Source organism: Acanthopagrus latus, chromosome 19 (genome assembly GCF_904848185.1).
Source record: "Acanthopagrus latus isolate v.2019 chromosome 19, fAcaLat1.1, whole genome shotgun sequence".
Lineage (NCBI taxonomy): Eukaryota > Metazoa > Chordata > Actinopteri > Spariformes > Sparidae > Acanthopagrus > Acanthopagrus latus.
The window spans coordinates 19,138,353-19,160,395 of NC_051057.1; the positions used below are offsets into that span (position 1 = coordinate 19,138,353).

At 41.7% G+C, this 22,043-nt stretch overlaps 3 protein-coding genes and 1 long non-coding RNA gene across 8 annotated transcripts; 2 read left to right on the forward strand and 2 right to left on the reverse strand.

Annotated features, from left to right (window-relative positions):
• Positions 1–775: 775 nt before the first annotated feature.
• Positions 776–5,444, reverse strand: LOC119008749 (inositol monophosphatase 1-like). Its single transcript, XM_037079382.1, has 9 exons — positions 5,296–5,444; positions 3,919–4,017; positions 3,666–3,805; positions 3,436–3,540; positions 2,186–2,231; positions 1,982–2,090; positions 1,623–1,731; positions 1,131–1,282; positions 776–1,008 (listed from the first exon to the last, which is right to left on the reverse strand). The coding sequence occupies exons 2-9, from the start codon at positions 3,982–3,984 to the stop codon at positions 881–883; spliced, it is 855 nt and encodes a 284-aa protein (XP_036935277.1). The 5' UTR covers positions 3,985–4,017; positions 5,296–5,444; the 3' UTR covers positions 776–880.
• Positions 5,445–7,548: 2,104 nt separating this feature from the next.
• LOC119008752 lies at positions 7,549–10,168 on the forward strand. The gene is made up of 3 exons (XR_005071520.1): positions 7,549–7,720; positions 9,849–9,908; positions 10,027–10,168. It is a non-coding gene; the product is annotated as an uncharacterized LOC119008752 (long non-coding RNA).
• Positions 10,169–10,201: 33 nt separating this feature from the next.
• Positions 10,202–18,465, reverse strand: LOC119008750 (inositol monophosphatase 1-like). Its single transcript, XM_037079383.1, has 9 exons — positions 18,332–18,465; positions 17,865–17,983; positions 16,542–16,675; positions 14,380–14,484; positions 14,085–14,130; positions 13,768–13,876; positions 13,450–13,558; positions 12,118–12,269; positions 10,202–11,018 (listed from the first exon to the last, which is right to left on the reverse strand). The coding sequence occupies exons 2-9, from the start codon at positions 17,925–17,927 to the stop codon at positions 10,900–10,902; spliced, it is 837 nt and encodes a 278-aa protein (XP_036935278.1). The 5' UTR covers positions 17,928–17,983; positions 18,332–18,465; the 3' UTR covers positions 10,202–10,899.
• LOC119008751 (tripartite motif-containing protein 16-like protein) lies at positions 17,921–21,156 on the forward strand. 5 transcript variants are annotated; one of them, XM_037079386.1, is made up of 2 exons: positions 17,921–18,005; positions 19,325–21,156. In XM_037079386.1, exons 1-2 carry the CDS (start codon positions 17,978–17,980, stop codon positions 19,861–19,863), a joined length of 567 nt encoding a protein of 188 aa, XP_036935281.1. In that variant the 5' UTR covers positions 17,921–17,977; the 3' UTR covers positions 19,864–21,156. The 5 variants fall into 5 exon arrangements, 3 of the variants coding, with proteins under 3 accessions (XP_036935281.1, XP_036935279.1, XP_036935280.1); XM_037079384.1 differs by lacking the exon at positions 17,921–18,005 and adding an exon at positions 18,462–18,576; XR_005071518.1 differs by lacking the exon at positions 17,921–18,005 and adding an exon at positions 18,481–18,584.
• The last annotated feature ends 887 nt before the right edge of the window (positions 21,157–22,043 follow it).

The following is a 22,043-nucleotide window of genomic DNA, read 5'->3' on the forward strand; positions in this document are numbered from 1 at the left end:
AGAAAAAGTGATAATAAAACATAAAGAGTACTTCAGAGCACAGTGTCAGTCTTTGTTAAGTCAAGTCCATGACACAAACTTATAATAATAATAAAATATAATGCAAGTTCAACCATCAGAGTGAAATGAGGGCATCTTGCAGGTCCCATCTAATTGCTGATGCATTACTGGCCTCTAGTGGCGACTGGCGATACGAGTGTAACGGCTTGTGTAAACAGCAATAATACTGGAATCAAGGCTCTTGGGCAACCTTGTGATGTTAACTGTAAGTAAATTATATGACACTTGACAGGGCCGGTGTTTATAGTGTCACTTCAACATTGACTAAAATCAGTGCTAAGGACTGTTGCCTCTAACGAGGGTAATCACCCGACAGATTTTCACTAATTTCCATCAGATAATTACACATTAGAGCCACACGAGACGGGAAAGTCGGCATAAATAAGCATCAGTCTTCCTCTGCAATCTGTCGAGGTGGTGGGGGTGGGGCGGAGTTGAAAGCGAGTATCTTTGTGAAACTACAAACTGAATAATTCACGTTTCATGTAAGATCAAATGCATATGTGGACGGCTACACAAAAGACGTGCGTGCAAGTCACAATATGGTGCTGTACATGAACCCTAAGTGCATAATTACAGCTGTCTCTCACTTCAATCAATGGTATTGATTGACATATCACAGAACGGTAATCAAACACAACCTGGAGGTCCACTTCAGTCGGTGACTGCATTGAAAATTACGTGCTGCCAAAGAAACACAGCCGGTATGCAAATGTAGACAATCAGCTGTGATTACAGCACAGTAACTTTATTCATAACGGACAGAAACAACAGAGTGCACTTTTCTTCTGGGACTCATTTGAAACGCATTTGTGTATTCTCATTTCTTCTGGATCGGAGCGTCGTCCCTCTCCGCTGGGAATATTTCAATTTCCTTGATGATCCGATCAGCAATTTTCTTGTTGTTTGCCGAAACCATCCTCCGGGACATCAAATCGAACGGCCCACCTTGAATTGTCAGACAAAGCCTTTATTTAGACGGGGTTTCACCAAAACACAAAGCCTGGTTTATAGTCACACAATTCACTTATAACCATCTGTGAGACTGTGACCAGATCTGATCTACATACCGTCGACATCTAGTAGTATTCCTCCGGCTTCTTTGACGATAACCGCCCCAGCAGCAATGTCCCAGCAGTGGATCCCGATCTCAAAGAAGGCCTCCACCGCCCCGCACGCCACCAGACACATGTTGGTGGCAGCGGTCCCAGATCCACGGAGCCTGTTGGGACAGATCGATCAGAGATGAATGAACACAAGGAGGCTGCGGTGTCCTCCAAGGCAGCGAAAACTAACTACTGAGGCAGCGACGCAGAAAAAAAGGACTTTAAGACTGATGTTTAAACATACATAATTTCCGATATAGCGCGACTCTGATTTTGGATTCTACTGGTTTGCTTCTCAATCTAGGGACCCATGTACAAGAGCCACTGTCTCATGTCTTCAGTATCCATTCATGTGCTGTTTCAAGTGCCAAAAAGTCAGATTCTGGTCTTCTACTTTGTTTCGGCTTCATGGGGAAGCACACAATGAGTCCGTGTACATGAGTCAAGACAACTTACCCGTGTACTGGGATGCAGAGGATCTTCTGCATGGTAGAGAAGATCTTCTGTACTTTCTCCGGGCTTCTGTCAGTCCCGTGTTCGGAGATGATAATAGACTTCTTGATTTCTGTAATTACAGGTGTGATGATGACTGTGAAGGTACATCCTTGAACAGTTCCCAGCTAAAGTCATCCAAATTGAATGTGTAGCCTTTTAGATCTGGATGATTCTGCTCAAATACGACTATAGATATGTTTCAAGGGCACTGGATGACATTTATAGTCACTGCAAAACTCATGTATTGTGTTATTTCTAGTTTTCATGACTTTTTTCCCACTTTCAGATGTGCAAAGTAACATGTCGTCGGACTGCATTACCTTCCACGTCGGACACAGTGATCCGATCATCGTCGCAGAAAGCTCCCTTCCCCCTCCTTGCTTTATACATCTTGTCCTCCAAGCAGCTGTACACCACGCCGAACTCCAGCTGAGAAGACGATGTTCAATCAACATTCACATATGGAGTCTGGAGAATCTACATTTATTGAACGTAAAACTCTTATCTTGCTTGATTTGACGTACCTCCTTGTTGACAGCGAAGGCGATCGACACAGCCACAAACGGGAATCTGTAAATACAGAGGAGGTTCACGTCAGGAAGTTTGACATTTTTGGACAGTATACAGTACACAGTATATAGTACTCTATTCCGCAGATGTGGATACTCTTGTGGCCCTCTGTCAAATATGAAGACATACTTAGTTAGGGCATAGTAACAATTAGCTTAGCATAAACACTGGAAACAGGGGAAACATTTAGCCTGGTTATGTTCAGAGGTGACAAAATCTGTATGTCAAAATAAAAGCAGTCCTGGCTGTAGCTTCATATTTAGCGACAGTGGTGTTCATCTTCTAATCCAACTCTCCACAACAAGACTAATACGTTTATAACACCTACTATGTGAGTAGGCTGCTACCTGCGGTCTTCCAGAGTTAGCTAGGTCAAAATACACCTTATTCACACGTTTTCTTAAAAAGGAATATGTTATCTGGATGAAAAATGATCCAGTCCTGACTGTATCTTTACATCTGGTATTTCTAATACGTTATCTTTATCCTCATTGAGCTCAGATCTCTGTCTGAGGCAGCTGCATGTCAGCCCCAGACTCCCTTAAAAAATCACAAAGTTTAAGGAGTTGTCGAGTTAGGGGAAACTTTATAAACTTTGTGAAACAATGTCTGTTAAAAATTTCCCCCCTCTTGTACGTTCGGCATCAGTAATACATTAAGTTTTATCTTTTCTTCTTCTGCTCTGTGTGCAGATCAGCTGCACAGACGAGTCAAGCGCAGCTATTTCTTATTGTATATTATTAATTTCTCACCCACATTCACTTTCATGGCACAGAGTAGACGTTTAATCAGTAGAGCCGCATTTCTTTAGGCTTTCAGTCTTGCTCTCTTTATGTAGCTAAAAAGAAATATATTGTGTGCGGGTGCCAGCACGTTGCACTGATGATGGCTGTTACATGGCTGTTCCTCAGACCCAAATACAACGCAAGCTTTACTACCTCCTGATCCAACCACTTTCCATTCACAAAACATTTCTTTTTATTCAGATTACGTGTCTGGGTATGGATCACATGTTAGTGGGTGGAAGTGTTTGACTATTAATTTATTACTATTACTCAAATGTACTGATCAACAATATGGCGTGCAGATACTGAGATGAACTGGTGCAATGAAATGTCTAAAGACAAATTACACTTCCAATGTTTATTGCAATAGTAAATTAATCAACACAACACAAGGCGCTTCAGCGATCCTGACATCTTACCCGTGCACAAAGTTCGTGGTGCCGTCCACAGGGTCTATGATCCACGTGGGCTTGTCGGTTAAGATGCACGGCTCTCCCTTCGCGACCGACTCCTCTCCGATGAAGCTGCAGCGAGGAATAACCGATGGACCAATATCACAGATATGACAGGGCAATGTTGTGCCTCAGTTACAAACACAACAAGCACACAAAGATTCGCACACCAGTGTGTGTCTGGATGGATGTCTCACCAGTGCGTGCCTTCTCCGAATTCCTGCTTAAGAGACCCGATGATGATCTTCTCCACCCTCTCATCGGTCTTGGTGACAAGGTCCACAGTGGAGCTCTTGGTGCAGACCTTTATTTCCTTCTCCCCGGCTTCTCGGATGACCTAAACGAACGGAACATTAAAAGCACATGCTTAAGATTTTGAGGTTTAAAATAGTGTATCACTACAGAAGAAACACATTAAGAGACTTTTTTTAACAGACAACTCTCACGTACTGCTCCAGCTTTTCTCGCCACTTCAACGGCAAAGTCGTATTCTTTCTTCCACAGGTCTTCTGCCATTTTATCGGTTAAAAGGGGGTTACGGAGGAGGGCCTGTGACACGGGAAAAAGCTCGTAAAAGTGCAACAACAGCTCAGTGTAAAACAGAATTCTTCAAAAATTGGTAGCATGTGTTTACTGCCTGTCTCTGAGGCCTGCAGAACAATGCGCCTCAACCTGCCTGCTTGGCACACGTCCCTCGCAACAGGCCGAGTTACGCAACGTTTCCGCAGCTGCCCGTCCATCCTGCGTGAGTGTAAATCAACACCACGGGCCACAGGTTTGAGACGTAATGACAGAGATTAAGAAACAACCGTGAGCAGGGACGTGGGTTTGACTTGAGAAGTGGCAGGCAGGACAACAACTCCTCAGATGATCTCTGTTTCATACATGCAAAGTGAAGCATGTGAATTCTTTAAATTGCATTTCCTGTGTTTCTGTGTTGTTACAAATTTGGGAACAGCACGTTCCTTTGACATGTGTCATGTCACTTAAGATGAAACAGAAGTGAAATGACTTGCATTTGTGCTTTCTGCATTGGTGTGGTGACATTCATTACACAACCATGCATGTCACAGAGTTGCGTTTATACCCAATCATGATACTGCAATGATCCTGTTAACTCTGGATACATACATGCACAAAAACCTATCAAATACTTTGCTTTTGCACTGTTTACATTTGAGTTTATGCCAAAACCAATTAGCAGATTTTCCCACGCCGTTTTATTTTAGGTTTTACACAGAGTCCAAACTTTTTTTGGAATCAAAATTGGACTGAAATGTAACTGTGTTCATCAAGCAGAAACGGCCCATTTCAGAGTGATACATCCCACTGATCATAATTATTGATGTATTCCTGTGTCAGCATCCCTCATGTTGTAGCTGGTGCAGATGGAGCTAATGCGTACACAATACTGCATTATAATTTATTAGTTGATTCATATTTTATGTTAGTCATCCAAATCTGAAAAGTAACTCGTAAGTAAAGTCATGAAACAAATTCAGTTAAGTAAAAAGTACAAAAGTTGCCTCCAAAATGTAGAAGTATAAGTATAAAGTAACATTAAATGGAAATACTTGAGAAAAAAAGTAAATAACTAAAGTGAAGTACAGTAAAGTAGAAGAATTACAGAGTTATACAGTAGTTTGTAATGGCTGCTTCAGAAGGAATCCAGCCTTATAAAGAGTTTTTTTATATGATAATTTGCACCATAATGATGAAAGAAAAGAGTTATTCTACACTTATCCATCCTCTGTGATGAGAAACAGATGTTCACACACACATACACTTCATCCATCCACATCTTAAAAAATGAAAGGGAGCCCTTACCTCGTCCAGTCAGGTGTGGCTGTCTCTCGTATAGCTCCGAGACACTTGTGCACTTCCTTTTTTAAAAAACCTAACCTTAATGCCTCTGTGGAGCGATGAGGCAACCCAAAAAGCTGGCATGACAAAGTGGGAAAAGTACTAGCACCGCCCTCGTGGGTTTCTTCATAGCAACCTGAAGGGAGAGAAAGAAAAAAAAAAAAACATTCTGTGCTGATGAGACTTGCAACAACATGATGCCGCATTTACTGCACAGTGAGTGCATGTATGGCCACATAATGTAAGTGGAATTTTTTCTGCACATCTTCCGTAATTTTCCTGCCTCGCTGACGAAAGAGTCAGAGTGTTACAGGAAGACACACCCTGCTGTGTATACGTCCGTCACATATGTCCCTGCAGCTGACAGGAGTAGTAATCAACCACCGGGCTGTTCAGCCTGCTGTTGATGGCAGCTCATAAAGGTGAAAATCATACATTTGTTCCAGAGGAATAAGTGTACATTCCAGCTCCTGGCCTGGTGTTCACACAGGATTTGGCGTGACAAACAAAGCTTATGTCAGTTTTATACTTCCTGACAGGTTCACAGCTATTGAGCTTTTCCATTTATGTCCCTTTATTGTATTCCACTAGTGGAAAATACTTTGAGAGGTTTCCCCCGGTGAGTCAACGCAGATTATGTGTGCAAACATGCCTGTTTCTCACTGCGGCTGCTGGAAGTTGGACAAAGTCTCTCAAATGTCCTAATTAACTGAGTGAAAGCGACGACGCGCACCTACATGTATCTGTCATCAGTGTTCATTCGAACATTCAGACAGTGTTCAGGCATGTAAAAACTTGCGGTGACCACATCTCATTGAAATTTGAGAATATCTGTGAGAGAATCATGGCAATCAGGAGATACTGCAAGGTTCAAGAATCAAGTCACAGTAATACCATGGCAGCTGTTTGGGTCCCAAAGTGATATAATTTCATTCATATATATGCTGTGCTTCATGTCCTGAGGGAGTATTCTCTGAATCGTCCAGCCACTCCTTTTAAAACAGTTTCACAGGAAGCCGTACCTTGCTGCAAGAAAGACTGCTCAATTTCTCAAGAAAATTACACGATGCGTCGTAGTTGTAGTCGTACAACCTGAAACATGGCTCATTCAAGTGCTCGAAGAGGCCAACATTGTAAGAAGTCAGAATACAATCTACACTGTCTGATATTTTGCCCATGTGAAAAAGCAGACAGTCTGAGGTTTTTGCAGACGCTCGTCCAGACACGCTGTTCATCGCCGCCACACCTTGCATAACTGAAGTTCACGAATAATGAAATAACCTAAACCTGTTCGCTGTCACAATAGCAGTGACAGGGTTTGGTGCCACAACATTTTTTTGTTTTTTTTAAGTCTAACATCCGTTTAAAGAAGAGGAAACAATGATGAGGCTGAAAACATCTTCCTGCTATGCAAGTTACCATCCCTGCTGAACGCCAGTGTGGGGTGTCATGAAGAGGGAGTCTGCTGAAAGTTTTGTTTGACCCGAGCAGCAGGAGAGCAGTTGTCACCCTGCCGTCCCCGCTGTGCACTAAATATAAGACGCTCTCTAAAATCTAGAGAGACAGGCAGAGGGAAGTGATAGGACAAGCAAAACAAATACATCAGTCCTGCCGTCTCGCTGGCAGGTCCGTTATGAATAATTTATCCGGGATGACGGATGTTTTGGATGTTTGGTTCCCCGGAATCACAGCTGTAACCGAGGCCTGCCACGACGCTGAAGTTGCTGAAGGTCAACGGTGCACCGTGAAAGATGAGCAGGAACTTCAGACGGGTTGTTTCCCGTCTGCACTTCCTTTTATAATCTCACCACCGAGCCCCTTTGGAGTTCGGAGCCTACAGCCACGCTAGCAGCTCTGTGAGGCTGAGCTCGGGCACACGGATGCTTTGGAGCTAAATCCAGAATGCTAACAGGCTCACGATGAATACGTTCACATGCTAAAGTTCGGCGGGTTATGTTTAGAAGGCGCTGTATTTGCTAATAAGCACTCAAGACAGCTGAGGTTGATAAGAGACTCTTAACTGTTGGTTATAAAGTACTGAGAATTATGAAGTTATTGCAAATGACCAATCCTTAGTTTCTGTTGCCTGGTCGGACAAATTGACAACAAACACGGCGGCGCTGGTCCAGTTTCGCAGGGTGCCACAGTGTTTGGACCGATCAGAGATCATCCAACGTCCTGATCTGAACATGAATTTCTCCAGATCTAGGTGACAGGTAATCAGAAGCTATTGGGAGCACCTGTGATGTTCTCGCTCAGCTGGCTGCAATCAGTCAGCTCAGAGTCTATATAAGGGGGTTGCAGTTCCCCCACTCAGCTGGTTGTGTGTTTGCAGGGAGTCGACACCATCAGTTGGCTCTCTGCGTTCTCCGTTTGGCTGAAAAACTGAGTTGAGTGTGTTTGAGATTCATTTCTTTTGGCCAGATTCTATACATTTTGTTTCCCCGTTGATCAGTGACTCCCACTTCGCCTTTGGATTTTGGGTCCAGTGTTTTTTCTTCATCTACCATTTTGATAGAATCAGTGGGTGGCTGTGGGTTTTATTCCCACCGCCACCTTTCAGACACCAAGGGACCAGTTTGCTTGAACCCTGTTGTATTTTGTACAGTGCTTAGGTAGTTTCCAAACCTGCGACCCCTGTTCTTCAGGTTTTGTTTTCTGAGGAAACGTGATGACTTTTATTGAACCACAAGGCGAAAATGGGCATGATTTCAAAAGGGTGGATTCATCCAGAGGGGAGCATGATTGCATGAACCACATTATCATTGAATCTATTCATTAGTTGTTGTGACGGTTCACTAAAAATACCAACAATGTGGTGATGCGAGGGGACAATTATGGGAATTATTCACAGTTCAATTCATCCTCTGGTGACAATGACTGTCTGTACTAGATTCCAATAGTTGTGATATTTCAGTCTGAACCACTGTGACTGAACACCTAATACTCGTATTCCCTCACAGTCAACAAATGTATGAAAGTTCATCCTGAGGGGATCATGAATATCTATTCAAAATGCCATAATCCAAGAGAAGTTTGGGGATTTGCCAGTTCACTGAATGAGGGTAAATTTGGCTCGAGATGAAAACTGCCATAGACAGTAGGGTTCATCCTCTGGGCATCATGAATATACAGTCTGTATCAAATTCTTTAAAATTTCATTCAGTGTCAGCGTTACTGTGGCCTTACAGAAAAACACAGAGCATGTGCCAGTAGGCTTCATCCTCTGAGGACCATGAATAGAGGTGAATGCAAATTTCATGACAAACCAACCAACAGATGTTAAGTAAGTAGTGGTCCAGATCATTTATCTGATGTTGCTATAACCACACAGCTAGGTATGACTTAAAAGAAATGAAAAAGAAATGCACAGTAATATGATTCAAGCTAGAGGCAGAGCCCAAAAAGACATTTGTTGGGAGTACAGAAGCAAAACTGCAGTAATTGAAACTGAGAAAAAAACAGACTTACTAATAAGTTTCTACAGAGTCTGACTCTCTGGTCTCCAGGGACACATTTTGGGGATGGAGCAGGAAAGCACAGCCTTGCCAGTTCTTTACAGAACAATGCTTGGTACTTCTTTTTTTTTTTTTTTTTTAGAGCTACCAGGATGTACAGTACAAATGCAGGCTCTGCCATTAAAGAATCAAAAGGTGGGGGATCCAACAAAACATGCTGAGCAGCCGTCAGTGTGAAGAGCTGACAGACAGGGACTTGAGCTATCCGACTCTGGAAATCATTCCCAGCACTGGTGATTAGGTCTGAGCCCCCTGCTGCAGACTAACACGGACCATTGATTTCTGCAGAGGGGCTGTGTGGGGAAGAAGGGGGGGAGTGTGCAGCAGTTTAAGACCTGGGTTTGCTCAAGTGAAGTGTTTTAAAACCATTTGTTAGTCATCAGCAAACACAAGCTGAGAAAAAAATAGAGAGACAACGGTCCGTGGAGGGCAAAAACTCAGAGGCTGTTTCATAGAGCACATCAGCCCGGGGGGGAGGAGGGGAGGAGGGGGGAGTCCACCGCTGCATGTTCAGTTTCTGCAGCAGTGAATGAAAGGGCAGGGGAAATGCAGCAGAGAATTTTACATGGTGTAACGGCTGTGAAAGCTTTTATCTCTCCACTAAATCACAATGGTAGCAGTCAGTGGTTGTTTTTTTTTTTTTTTCTTCTTTCCTGGTGTTTTATGGAGTTTCGGGGACCTGTTTTCTGTTTATTTGGTGTCCTTAGCCACAAGAGACGTTTTTCTTTCATCATATCTTTTTTTTTTTTTTTTTACTTTATTGGCTTTATAAGGAGGAGAGACAGTTTATCATTTTTTTTTGTAGGTCAGAGCAAACATGGCTGTTTATTTATGTCGCGAACACACGGCTGATTCAGGCCACTGGTAGGATGTCATGGGGGTGTTTTGGGGAGGCTGGCTGGAGACTGAAGACGGAGGGATTTTCATTTATCTGATGCAGATCTAAATAAAAGAGTTCAGATATTATGAGCTGGTGTGACTGCTTTTGTTTCCTTACAGTGAGGGGGATGGAATTCGGGAGGAATGTTGTTGTTGAAAACATTTGGGATAATATATAATGTAAGTACACAACTCAGCAAAATATCTAACAAAACTATTATATCATTAATTTTCTGCATATTTGGTATTTGTACAGAAGGAACAAGTCGTGACACTGAGCTATCACCACTCTTGTCAGCATTTTTTCAGCACAGAAATGTTCCAGCTCAGGCTTTCCTTCGGTTGCCAGCGATTGTCTTCGGTTTTACGAGCACCGCCGACATGTGAATGCAGGCTGACACCTGTCTTTGCAGGGCTGTAATGAGGAGGAGGAAGAGGAGGAGGAAGAGGAGGCCAGGCACAAGCAGGAGATATTCCTTGTAGCCTTTTATTTGCTGCCTTCATTACATCCTTTTCAAAAAGCACTTAAAGTAATATTAAAACACTTTAAACATACTGCTCCTATTTCCAAGAACACAACCAGTCTATTTAAGTCTGAACTTCATAAAGATGCAGATATACAGTGCAGTAGTTACATGTACTCAGTGTTTGGTGCACATATTCTGCCAGTATAGTATAGTGCAAACTTGTGATGGCATTGAAATTCATCTTACATGTACAATAACCAAATACTCAAGCACCAAAATGCATAACAAAGCAATATTATTGATCAAAACCTGAAAAAATTTGCACTGAAATAACTATCATAATGCCATATAGAGGTATTTTGTCAGTGGCAGTCTTTGATTGTGATCTGACTCAACAAAAGTGTGTATTATGACAAAAAGACTGAATTCTTCCTTCATGAATCACATTAAATAAGTTAAAACACATTTAAAAAGTCTGACTTTGTGAATGTCTACGCGTGGAAATACAACAATGACTCAAAAAGAAAGCAGAATGAAGGCGGCGAGTCTGAATATTTAACAGACCCACTCGTTCTTCAGAGGTAAGTTTATCGTTTTGGTTTTTAAGGCAGAGATGGAATCGTGACCTGTTCGACACAAAAACAGATGCGCATTTTAAAGAATTGTCAAGTCGGCCGAGGAGATGATGGGGGGGGGGGAGTCTACTAGCCATCTGTGTCGTCCCTGCCGACGTGAAACTCTGTTATCTCCTTCGCGATGCGCTCTGCTATCGCTCTGCTGCTGGCGACGATCAGCCTCCGAGACATCAGATCAAACGGTCCACCTGGATGAAAAGAGAAAATGCAAAGTACTGTAATAAAATGGACTTTCTTCAGGTTGACTGAAGACTGTAAAATTACCATTTTAAATGTGTGTTGTATTAACCTGAATAAACCAGCTGAAGGGCCCAAAATCACTGCTGCTGACGTGGTCGTTTTTTTAGAGCTTTTCTCTAAAATCGTAATTCCTCATTGAATCATTGTGCTGACGAATACAGATCTCTTTTACAACTTCTCTTGTTTCCAGATGAAATGGCCTTTAAATTCTTTTTATTAGTGTTGGTTTTTTTGCATACTGTTTGCTTCAAATGTCACTGTGAGCAGGCTTCCATGTAGTTAAACCCCCAGCGAAGATGATGAAGCATCTAATACGGCATCTGGAAAGTTGCTTCACGTCTCTGTTGTTGTTATGCACTGACAATGTCACTGACTGATTAGGTAATATAACGGCAAATGTATTATTTAGTGTGCAGTCAAAGAGGTCCTTCACCGCTGAGTAATACGATTTTATTTATTTAAATTGATGCATTCGTTTTCAGATGCTCGTGCAGAAGAATAACTGGTAAGTACCAGTTGATTCATAAGCAGGTAGAGAGTTATATGCTCTGTTTAAACTCATCACATTCATTTTGAAATCGTACACCTTGTGGGATCAGGAGAGCTGAAAGTTGCCACAAGAACTCGTGTTCTTATCCACCTGAAAACTCAGGCCAGTTGATAAATCGGAGGCAGTGTTGCCCAAATTCAATGTAACATTTCTCAAACTCTTCTGCTTCCTCTTTTCAGTGCAAACCCACTCGCTGCCCTGCTCCCCAGCTTTGACAGTGTTTGCACAGGCGTCTGTGAGCAGACAGAGGGACGAAAACCAATAACAAGAATTACTAAGAATAAATAATTCATACACATTAATAACTCCCCTTGTGTTTGGGCTGAAAGCAGCAGTCAGTTCTTGCTGCTTTGCTCAGTAAAGCAATCACCTCCAGCCGTCCTGCAGCTCCTCCACAAGTCAATCACCCCGTTGCCCACTTCCTTCATTTCATCCGGTGACTCAGCAGCCTCTGAAGAGATTGTCTGTGAAGCGCTCACGTTTTCACAGTGACTCACCTGAGATGTCCATGATAACTCCTCCAGCTTCGGTAACTATCACTGCCCCTCCAGCCATGTCCCAGCAGTGGATGCCCATGTGGTAGTAAGCATCAGCCGATCCGCACGCTACCAGGCACATGTTGACAGCCGCGCTGCCCGGGGAGCGGATACTGTGGATGAAAATAGAGGTTTACTCAGCACTGGACTGCACGTGACACGGTGCTGAACCCCAGATGGTTCAGTGAGAGTTTAGTGTGTGTTTGTTTGTTTGTGTCTTAAGTTGTACTCCTAAAAAAACTGTCATGAAATCAGACTGCATGTATGATGCTTTATGATATTTGGTGCTTAATTTTAGTGTTTACCTCTCTAGCTGTAATACTCTCAAATTATTTTTTGAACATTTCAGCCTGTTTATAAGATAGAGACAGCAGAGATATGGATGTCCAATAACAGTCTACACGCCAGGAACTGTAACATACCTTAACACCACCTGTCAAAAAAGTGAAAATAAAGAGCAACTTGCATCAATTGTAAGCTAGCTTTCTTTTACGTGTGTGTGTGTGTGTGTGTGTGTGTGTGTGTGTGTGTGTGTGTGTGGCAATTACTGTTGCACAAAATCATGTTGAAGGAGATGACAGGCAGGAGCAAGACGCACAGTGTAAGGCCATTATGCAATGATGTTTTCATTGTAAATTCTTCTGGCCACGATCGTGTCATGATAATCTGATACTGTGACAGCCCGACAGCGAGGTGTATTGTTTCAGTGCACTGATGTCATTTTTGCCAATGAAGTTTACTGTTCTGCTGTAAAATGTCCTGCCTCTGTTACATATCTTTGTAGAGTGTTTGATAACATTTGAAGGATCAGGTCGGATCCTTCTCCTATCTTTTTCACCTTCAACTGGCGGAGCACGGATTGCTTTTCATTATGACACAGTGACAGTGACGCACAATGTTTTTGTTTTCTGAAACGGACGGCAGAAAACTTTTATTTCTCAAAAGTGCACCCATAAGACATGACAGTTGTCATTTTTCAAGCATTCTTCTGTGGTGGATAAAATGTAATTCTTCAAAGGGAGTAATGGAACAGGAGGGAGGCTTTGATAGGCAGCACACCTCCAGCTCAACATCTCAATTAACAGTGAGGTGCTGTTGTGTGGAAACCCACTCATACTGCATTTATTAACTTCTTTATTAAGGCGAGACTTTGTTTGGCTGCACTGTGAACGGATGCAGTTGCTCTTTGGGTGCATTTCTGTTAAGCAGCTGCTTAAGGAGTATTAATGATGGGAGTCACCGGATCAACTGAAATGTTGAAAGGATTACAACTGCATGACTGAATATATTTACCCGTGCACAGGGATGGTGAGGATGGTCTTGACGTTGGCCAACATGGTGTTGAATTGCTCAGGATTCTTCTTGAAGCCCATTTCTGTCAGCACCATCGACTGGCTGATATCTTGGGTGGAAAACACAAAATGAAGAACAATCACATCTGGATACACAGAATCAGAGTAAAATCAGAGTAATGAGCACCGTCTGTCTCTAAGGTTTCTCTGTGCAGAGCTGCTGGTACGGGCAGAGAGTATTGCTGTCATGTTGCCTCCACCTGGTGGATGTGATAAAAAACTGCACCGCTTCAAGCCCGACGTGATTATCACTCTTTACCTTCCTGTCCAGACACTTTGATGGGGGCTCCGTTGCAGAACGCCCCTTTGCCTTTTCGTGCCGTGTACATCTTTTCCTCGATGCAGCTGTAGACGATCCCGAACTCTATCTGAGGCCGAGAGGCAGCACAGAAAACAGCAGTGAATAATGAGGTGTGGGCGGAGGGCTAAAAATAGCACAGCCATATAAAGTGAAATCCACTGTGCTACTCATCAGATATTCACTGGGTTATCGGGGCAATTACTATTTTGATGTTTCCTATAATTACAATGTTACAGTGTCAAAGGAGTCTGTGATTCACAAACAAGGAAACGTACCTCTTTGTTCACGGTGAAGCCGACTGATACAGACACAAACGGGAACCTGCATGAAAAGAAATGTACAATATAAAACATTCATTTAATGAACTCCCTCTAGGTTTAAGCTCAGAGGAATCAATTTCAATTATCAGTTCAGTTTCATCTGCGTTGTCTAATTATCCCTGACAGAGAGGACAATCCAACACAGAACCTAATTAAAAGATAAAAATAGTTAAGGAGCGACAGAGATAAAAGGAATCCAGTGCCTTATCAGGTTTCTCAATGGGGCAGACAGTATTCCAGTGCACGGTACCTGTGAACGAAGTTGGTGGTACCGTCGATGGGGTCGATGATCCAAGTGGGATTGTCTGTCAGGACGCTGGGAGCACCTGCTGCTACTGACTCCTCACCTATGAAGCTTCAGAATCACAGACGGAAGAAACAAAAAATGTTTCTGCTGTTAATGAATGATATTAAAGCACTTGATACTGCTGACCTGCTGAGTTTACTTTCATGTTTCTATTATAGTTAGTAATATGTGACATTGAGTATACTGAGGTCATGTCCTCAGAGGGTATTTCTTCAGTTTCAGGTATTTGAGCATCCTGGTGGAGGTTTACGCTTTGCAGCTGTCCTTAGTGAATACTGGCGAGGCTGATAACATTTTCTTTAAGACTGAGTACAAGTGACTTTGTTTAGTTCTAGTCCAACAACAATAAATAAATCAACAAATGAAGATTTCTACGGAAGCTGAGAACCACGTTCGAGATCAAGAGTTAATTGTTTCTTTAACTCCAGAAAACGAGCTCTGTTATATTGAGCTAATGAGATAATTAACCCATTTAAACAAAAGGTTGTTCCTCTTATTACTCAGAATGTTTATCAGAGCTTGGGACGGCCATGCCAGCGTGCACAGATGGCCTCTTCACAAGAGTAATGATGAAAACAGCGCAAATTATTAGTGCTGCATGATGGAGGTGGAAAAACCTTTTTGTGGTTATTTTTGGTGATTGCGATATGTTGGAATAACTTTTTTCGACAGAATTTACATTTTCCTTTAACTGAAAACGAAACTGAAATCATGATGATGTGACATCTGAATAGAATAGAAATAGAATAAGTTTATTGTCTGGCCGACGATAGCAAGAAATGTGTCTCTGGTCCCGGGAGAATACAAACACAAACACATCCACAAGATTAATAAGCGAAACAAGAAAAACCAAATCCTTAAATCAAAGATATCTCAACTGTACTGAACAGTCCGTGCACTCATACCCGTGGTGTTAAGCTTATACTCTCATATTGGTTTGCTGTATTGTAGTCGTCTGACCACAATATGTGCATTTGGGATAAAAGAGCCCTTGCAAATCTCTTTGGGTCTGTTCCAAAGAACAACACATGTAGGTTATTTGGATCAGTACTTTAGAATCGTTCTTCTCATCGTAACATTGAAACAAGCATTATTGCAGTTTCTTTTCTAGTTGCCCTCTGTCAACAAGAAGTCTGTTGGTTGTGGTCTACCAGACAACGACACATCAGCTTTAAGTTGACGACTGAACGGAAGCTTATCCCTGACAATGATGAGTCATAATAGCTGTACAACATAGGGTTGCACAATATACTGTTCCAGCATCGACGTCACAATGTACATATTTGCAATAGTCACATCGCTGGATATGCAAAAGCAACTCAAACACATCCTGCTACAACTTTTTTTGCTGCTTGATTAAAAAATATAAATTTCTCTCTTCCGTTGACTAATCTATAAGAAAAGTCTGTCTTGTTGCCTCATATCTAATCACTTGGGAAAACACTTTTAGAACAGAGGGCGAAAGTTCATGAAAAGTCCATATGGCTTCCATTTGAAAGTGCCAAACTCACCCACAGAGCAGTGTGTATGTCGTCGTCTCTGATGAATCTGATACGCTTATTTTCTTATCACAAATGAGCGTGTTCATAAATCTGTCTGTGTTTTTGCAAGATAACGAGATAGATTAAACTGTTGTCGTGAGGAAGAAATAGCGGTTATCTCAAGACAACGAAACAATTAACTTGTGATCTTGAAAGATAGCAGTATCAAAAGAAATAAATAAAAAATTTGCAAGTAGCGATCGTTCTCAGCCTCCACAGGATTCAGTATTTTGGTGTCTACTTGTTTTCTGTTTTGTTTTACAGCTAATAACATCAGTATTTCTAAATTCTTGGCTACAGGATTACTGATAACAAAAAGGTTGTGATCATGGTTGAAAATAAATGCAAATTATAACAAACTATTTCCAACCCTGCCAACAAAATAAGAAAAGTGAAATGTGTAAAATGAAGCATTAAACCTACAGAGTAAAAGAATACAAATAAAGACAACATATTGAGAGATTGATAATATAAACTGATTAAATACTTCTTCCCTTTATAACCTACAGGACTATTAAGCAGTTCATGCATCACCTCTCACTTCCACATTTGCTAGCAAGGTACCTGTGAGTCGGGTACTTTTCCTTGATGGAGGATATAATGAGCTGTTCCACTTTCTGGTCCGTCTCGGTCACCAGGTCAACCGGCGAGCTCTTCTGCATGATGGTGATGTCCTTCTGGAGCGCCTCGCGGATCATCTGGCAGAGACACAACGCTCACAAAACTCAGCCAGGGGAATTTTTTGGATGACCGACCACATCTGTTACTCTAATTAGCCTGACATATTCTCTGTTATGGTAACATACTGTTGGCAATGACGGGTCAGAGATGATTACGTGAAAGCTCCGCAGCTCACATATCATTATGTGTTATTGCACATTAAATAATTTTCTCCTGATATCATGCTCAGTCTGTACTTAAAGATACAGGTGGATAACATTTCTCTTCAAACCATAAATTGATTGAAATTAGTGCACCTGTCAAATACAAATACCTTTTTGAATATAGCTGGATGACAACTAACTTTCCATACTCTGAAAGAAAGAAACCCAAGTAAAGCTCTCTCTTTGCAACAACAAAAGTCAGTTTAGTCTAGTTTTGGTAACACTTCATACTAATCACAATTAAATAGGGTTTTAATTTATAGTTTAATCATCTTTAGGTAATACTTGTGTCACTACTTTTCATGGGAAGTTGGACCATCTCCAGCTGTTTTTGTGGTGACCAAGACAGGTATTTTTAAGCCAAACCATAGTGTTTCTCGAACCCTAACCAAGTGTTTTGTGCCTAAATCTAAGCAGAGCATAAACACAGCGTTATAACATGACAGAAATCGAAAACTGAACTGAAACATGTGTGAAGTTGCAACATAAAGAGACCTCATTTTGATCTAACTTTATCTGTGGTTTTACAGAAAAAGGACAAGGCTAACATTTCTTCTGTTGAATAAATAGTGGAAGGTTCCTATTTACTGTCTCCCTTTTGAAGCCAATTTTCTCTCAACCTCTGTGAAATGCTTTCTGTTTCCTACTGGATGTGATCATCAAACGCTGAGTATCATCAGTGTTGTAAGTCTGCTTTTAAACTTTGCAAACCTCCATAGTCATACAATACACCCTCAATTTGGAGCCTGACAGACCTCATAGGGAACTCTGCCATCCGGGCATGCAAATCTCAATTAAGACTCATAAAGGGAAAAAAGCCTTTCCAGTCAAACTTTCACCCTTTTCCATTTCAGGTAATTGAGTATTGTGCCAGCTACAGTACATGTGAAATGAATGTATTTACATGATTGTAGATGAATGCAAAGCTAATATTTCCACCTATAACAGAGTCATTTCTTGACCACAGCACTAAAAAAAAGCATGTTACAATGTATTTACTCACCTCCCCAGCCTTCTTGGTGACCTCCACACAGTGATCCATACATTCTTGCCACGGATCGCTCATGATGACAGACAAGAGACGTCAATGTTTTGACAGCAACAGTTAAAAACGTTATGTTCCTGTTGAGAGGGAGGGAAAAAAGCAAGTCTCACTCACACATTCACTCACATTCACAGAAGCTTTCTGTCCGCCTTTTGACAGTTAAGTCAGAGATTCAACCTGTGAACTACTGTCTGGATAAACTAGGTAGATTAGCGAGCAAATCTGTTAGCGACCGTTGGATGTTTAGCTAAATTAGCTCTCTATGCTAGTTACTTTCACGGGAATAGACGTACTCTGAGCGTAATGACAACTATAGTTATGCGCATAAAATAAACGGTTTGACAGGCTGTTATGTTATAACTTGTACTGTAGTGTATTATAAGGTTATTTAAGAGTTTCAATGAGCTAACGCTAGCTCAACCCACCTCTAGAAAGGGCTGGCTTCTCTGTGATGACTTTTAGCTGTGGGAGGGTGGGACTAACGACAGCTCTCGCTCTCATTGGTCAAAAAATGCCGCTGGATAAGAAGTCGCCGCTCTCATTGGCTAGAGCGCTGTCATTTATCTATAGGGAAACGGTGTGAAGGTATAGGAGTCTGACTGACTTATGACAACTTTTATTACATGTTGTCGAAAGAAAATGGCAGCAACGAAGGATGATTTCCGCAGATGTGAGTTTGTACATATCTTTTAAAGTAATTGGAAAACAAATATTGGCTTAATAAAGCTGTAGGTGCACATTTAAAATACTTTTTGTCCCATATAGACGTTGTAGCTTTCCCTTTACAAATTAGAATGAAAGTTAAGTCAGTAAAAACTCTTTTTTTAATTATATTCAAATTAGACTAACAATGTGTTCCTCTTTAACACAACCACAACAAGACGTAAAGTTGACATACAAGACTTTCAGCTAATGGAGGGTGGGACTAAAGGCAACTCTCGCTCTCATTGGTCAAAAAATGCTACTAGATGTAAACTCTCCGCTCTCATTGGTTGGAGCGCTGTCATGTTTCCATACAGGAAACGGCTTGAAAACAGAGGAGTATGATTTACTAAACACCTTTTTTACATGTTTAGAAAGAAAATCGCAGCAACAATAGATGGTTTCTGCAAATGTGAGTTCTTATTTGATGTTTGTATTTAATTTGCACTAAAACATCTGATTTATAAAGCTGGAGGTGCATATATCACAGCCCAGATATAAATCACATTCAGGCGTGTTTCCCTTTTCTTTAACACAGACACACAATTAACATAAATGCATTGGTGGCAACATCAAAGCAGAACAACAAGGATACTGCAGTAGTGTCATTGTGTCTTATGCTAACAGGAAGTAGTTAATTCAAACATTTTTTTTCAGTGCAGGCAAAGGTAGGTGTCTGGTGTAATGGTCTGAGTGTCTTCTACTTTTCCTGTCAGACTGGACAGATCTCACTCTGGATCCAGACACAGCCCACCCTGAGCTCGGCCTCTCTGAAGACTGCACTGAAGCCACATACCTCGAGCATCCTCCGCCGGTGCCCGACCACTCTGACAGGTTTGACTACTGGGAGGAGCTGCTGTGCCAACAGCCCCTGGAGGGCCGTTGCTACTGGGATCTGGAGTGGAGAGGGGAGCAGGTTTGCATTGGACTATCGTACAAAGGTATAGCCAGGAAAGGTGACAGCAACGAAACTCGGTTTGGAATGAACCAGCTCTCCTGGTGTTTGGACTGCTCTGTGTTTGGTTTCTCTTTCTGGCACAATGCTGAGCGTACTGGCATTAAAGCAGCTCCGTCTTCGAGGATAGGATTATTACTGGATCACGAAGCAGGGACTCTTTCCTTTTACACCATCTCTGAGTCGGTAGATCTCATCCTCAGAGTTCAGACCACATTCACAGAACCTCTCTATGCAGGATTTGAGTTCTCTAACTATGGAGACCAAGTTAAACTTTTTCATCTGAAAAATCTGGGATGACTAATGGCACCAGTACATGTTTCACAGACAGAATTTGAAGTTTTATGATTAGTTTGTAAAGGTCCTTGGGAACCTTTGCTGTGCATGTTGCATGAGAGGGGAACATCACTGCAAGTAGATATAAAGATTCAAACACATACTGCTTTAGGCCAGAAGGTGGCAGCAGCTGCAGCGTATTTGATAAAGCATGCATTGGCTGCCTTAGGAGGTTACAAGTCAAACATGATGTTGTGTACAGGTTTGTAGTTCTGCCTGCAGGCGACTTCAGGTGTTTTATTATTTCACTGACATTTAGGGTTAGGGTTGAAATACAAACCTGTCAAAACCTGTTCAGGTAGGGACAGAGCAGGTTGCAACAGGTTCCCAAAGACTTTCTACCAGTCTAATATGGCCAGTGTACAGTGTGGTGTGCTGGTGGGGTGGCATCAAGACTGGTGAGATCAGCAGGCTAAACGTGCTGGTGAGGAGGGCTCACTCCGTGGGTTGGACTAGAACTGGACAGTCTTTAGAGGGCGGCTAAGAGGAGGATGAAGGACAAAATCAAAGCCATCTCAGATAACCCCTCTCAGCCTCTCCACGACGAGCTGTGGCAGATGGGCAGCACATTCATCACATGCCATCATCCCACCAGGTGCAAAATTGAAGACTTCAGACGCTTCTCTGATCAGACTCTTCAGCAGCAGTGGAGTCCATCATCCCACTGATCCCCGATTAAAGCTGGGAACTGCATGAAGCTGCTGGAAAAACAATATTTGGTGTCCGTTTGTGTGTAATTAAGGTCAAGAAAACATTGCAGCATAGAACAAATGTGCACTTCAGCTCAACAAGTTAGCCTCAAAGCTAAGCCTCTGAAGTTAAAGGGCATCAAAGTGTAAAATAATTCCATCTTTATATGGGAAAAAGTAGGAAATGTCTGACCTGTTCTGCCATTTGCATATAATTCCCTCTCATGTGTCAACCAATCATGGTTAGTGAATAGTTATTATTGCTGTATGAATACACTAAATTGCTGACTAAAGATTATCAGGGTCATAATACCTGTGAGAATAATAACTACTTCCTCCACTTCCCCAAATTATTTTGGGTTGTCTTATTTTGAAATGTTTACATTGCAGTAATCATACATTTAAATCGATCGAAGAGGAAGTTTTGTAAGGTAATTACTGTCAAGTTTCCTTTTTAAGTTCATTATCGAACTTCCCTCTCATGCCAAGTTCTGCTTCCAAGAAAGAAAAAGAGCACTTTCTGTACATTTATACAGAAGTTGGTATTAAAGTAAGTGTGCTTTCTTTAGTATTCAGTCCTTGAGTCCTTGTCTTCTTCGAGGCTGTATTCAGCTGTTTAACCTCAGGGCGCTTAATGTCAACATTAGTCCTGCAGAGACTCGCTGTCCTCCTGCGCAGAGTGCTAACAGCGCAATTAGCTTTAGAATCAGGAGGGCAGTGTCTCATCTACACTCCTACAGATTTAACCTCAGACGGCCTTTATCTCACAGACGAGATGGTGGAAAATTCAGAAATGATAAATTCCTTGAGGAGTTAATGAGATGTCTGGCAACAGTCGGGCATAAATTACAACTAATTCCTCTGACCTTGAGTCATGTTTTTTTTTCAGTTTTGTACTATCTCTTAAGTCACAGAAGTAGAATGAGATCATCATTCAGCTGATGGCAGTTTTCTGTAGATTTGGTGATAAAGAACACGAGTTGAACGATGTAACAGGTCACTCAGGCCTCTAATGAGTGTTTGCCTCTGATACTCTTCATTGGAGTCACATGACGAACGTTTACACTTTATCAGAAACAAGCAATCCGTAATCATTACTATTTAGAGTAGAGAACAAATTAAGGTATAAGATCCAGGGTATATTCCTCTCACATCTGTTACTGTGTGATGAAATCTATGTTTTCCTCATAACAAGCACTTCCATAGATAAATAGGAAGAAAATAAGACTATTCAGCCAGTGACACTTAAGGGAACCTCAGACCCTTGCGCCATTTTGTGTCATAACAGTACAATACAATAGGTGTCCCACCATTAAGTTTTAGTTTTGTCCTTCCAAGGGAGAAAAAAAACATGCACTCCTCTGTTCTAGAGCAAACAGAATATATAACCTGTGAACTAGGTTAAGTAGTCCTTCATGTATCCTCAGTCCTCAAAACTACAATGGAGTTGAGATT

Excerpts from the sequence above, each read along its gene's own strand:
- LOC119008749 (XM_037079382.1), bottom strand. The coding sequence starts at position 3,984 with ATGGCAGAAGACCTGTGGAAGAAAGAATACGACTTTGCCGTTGAAGTG. Across the intron at positions 2,091-2,185 it reads CCTTCGCTGTCAACAAGGAG|CTGGAGTTCGGCGTGGTGTA; the intron begins GTACGTCAAATC and ends TCGTCTTCTCAG. Across the intron at positions 1,009-1,130 it reads AATACTACTAGATGTCGACG|GTGGGCCGTTCGATTTGATG; the intron begins GTATGTAGATCA and ends TGACAATTCAAG.
- LOC119008750 (XM_037079383.1), bottom strand. The coding sequence starts at position 17,927 with ATGAGCGATCCGTGGCAAGAATGTATGGATCACTGTGTGGAGGTCACC. Across the intron at positions 13,877-14,084 it reads GCTTCACCGTGAACAAAGAG|ATAGAGTTCGGGATCGTCTA; the intron begins GTACGTTTCCTT and ends TCTCGGCCTCAG. Across the intron at positions 12,270-13,449 it reads CTCACCATCCCTGTGCACGG|TATCCGCTCCCCGGGCAGCG; the intron begins GTAAATATATTC and ends TTTCATCCACAG.
- LOC119008751 (XM_037079384.1), top strand. The coding sequence starts at position 18,513 with ATGACAACTTTTATTACATGTTGTCGAAAGAAAATGGCAGCAACGAAG. Across the intron at positions 18,577-19,324 it reads GAAGGATGATTTCCGCAGAT|ACTGGACAGATCTCACTCTG; the intron begins GTGAGTTTGTAC and ends TTTTCCTGTCAG.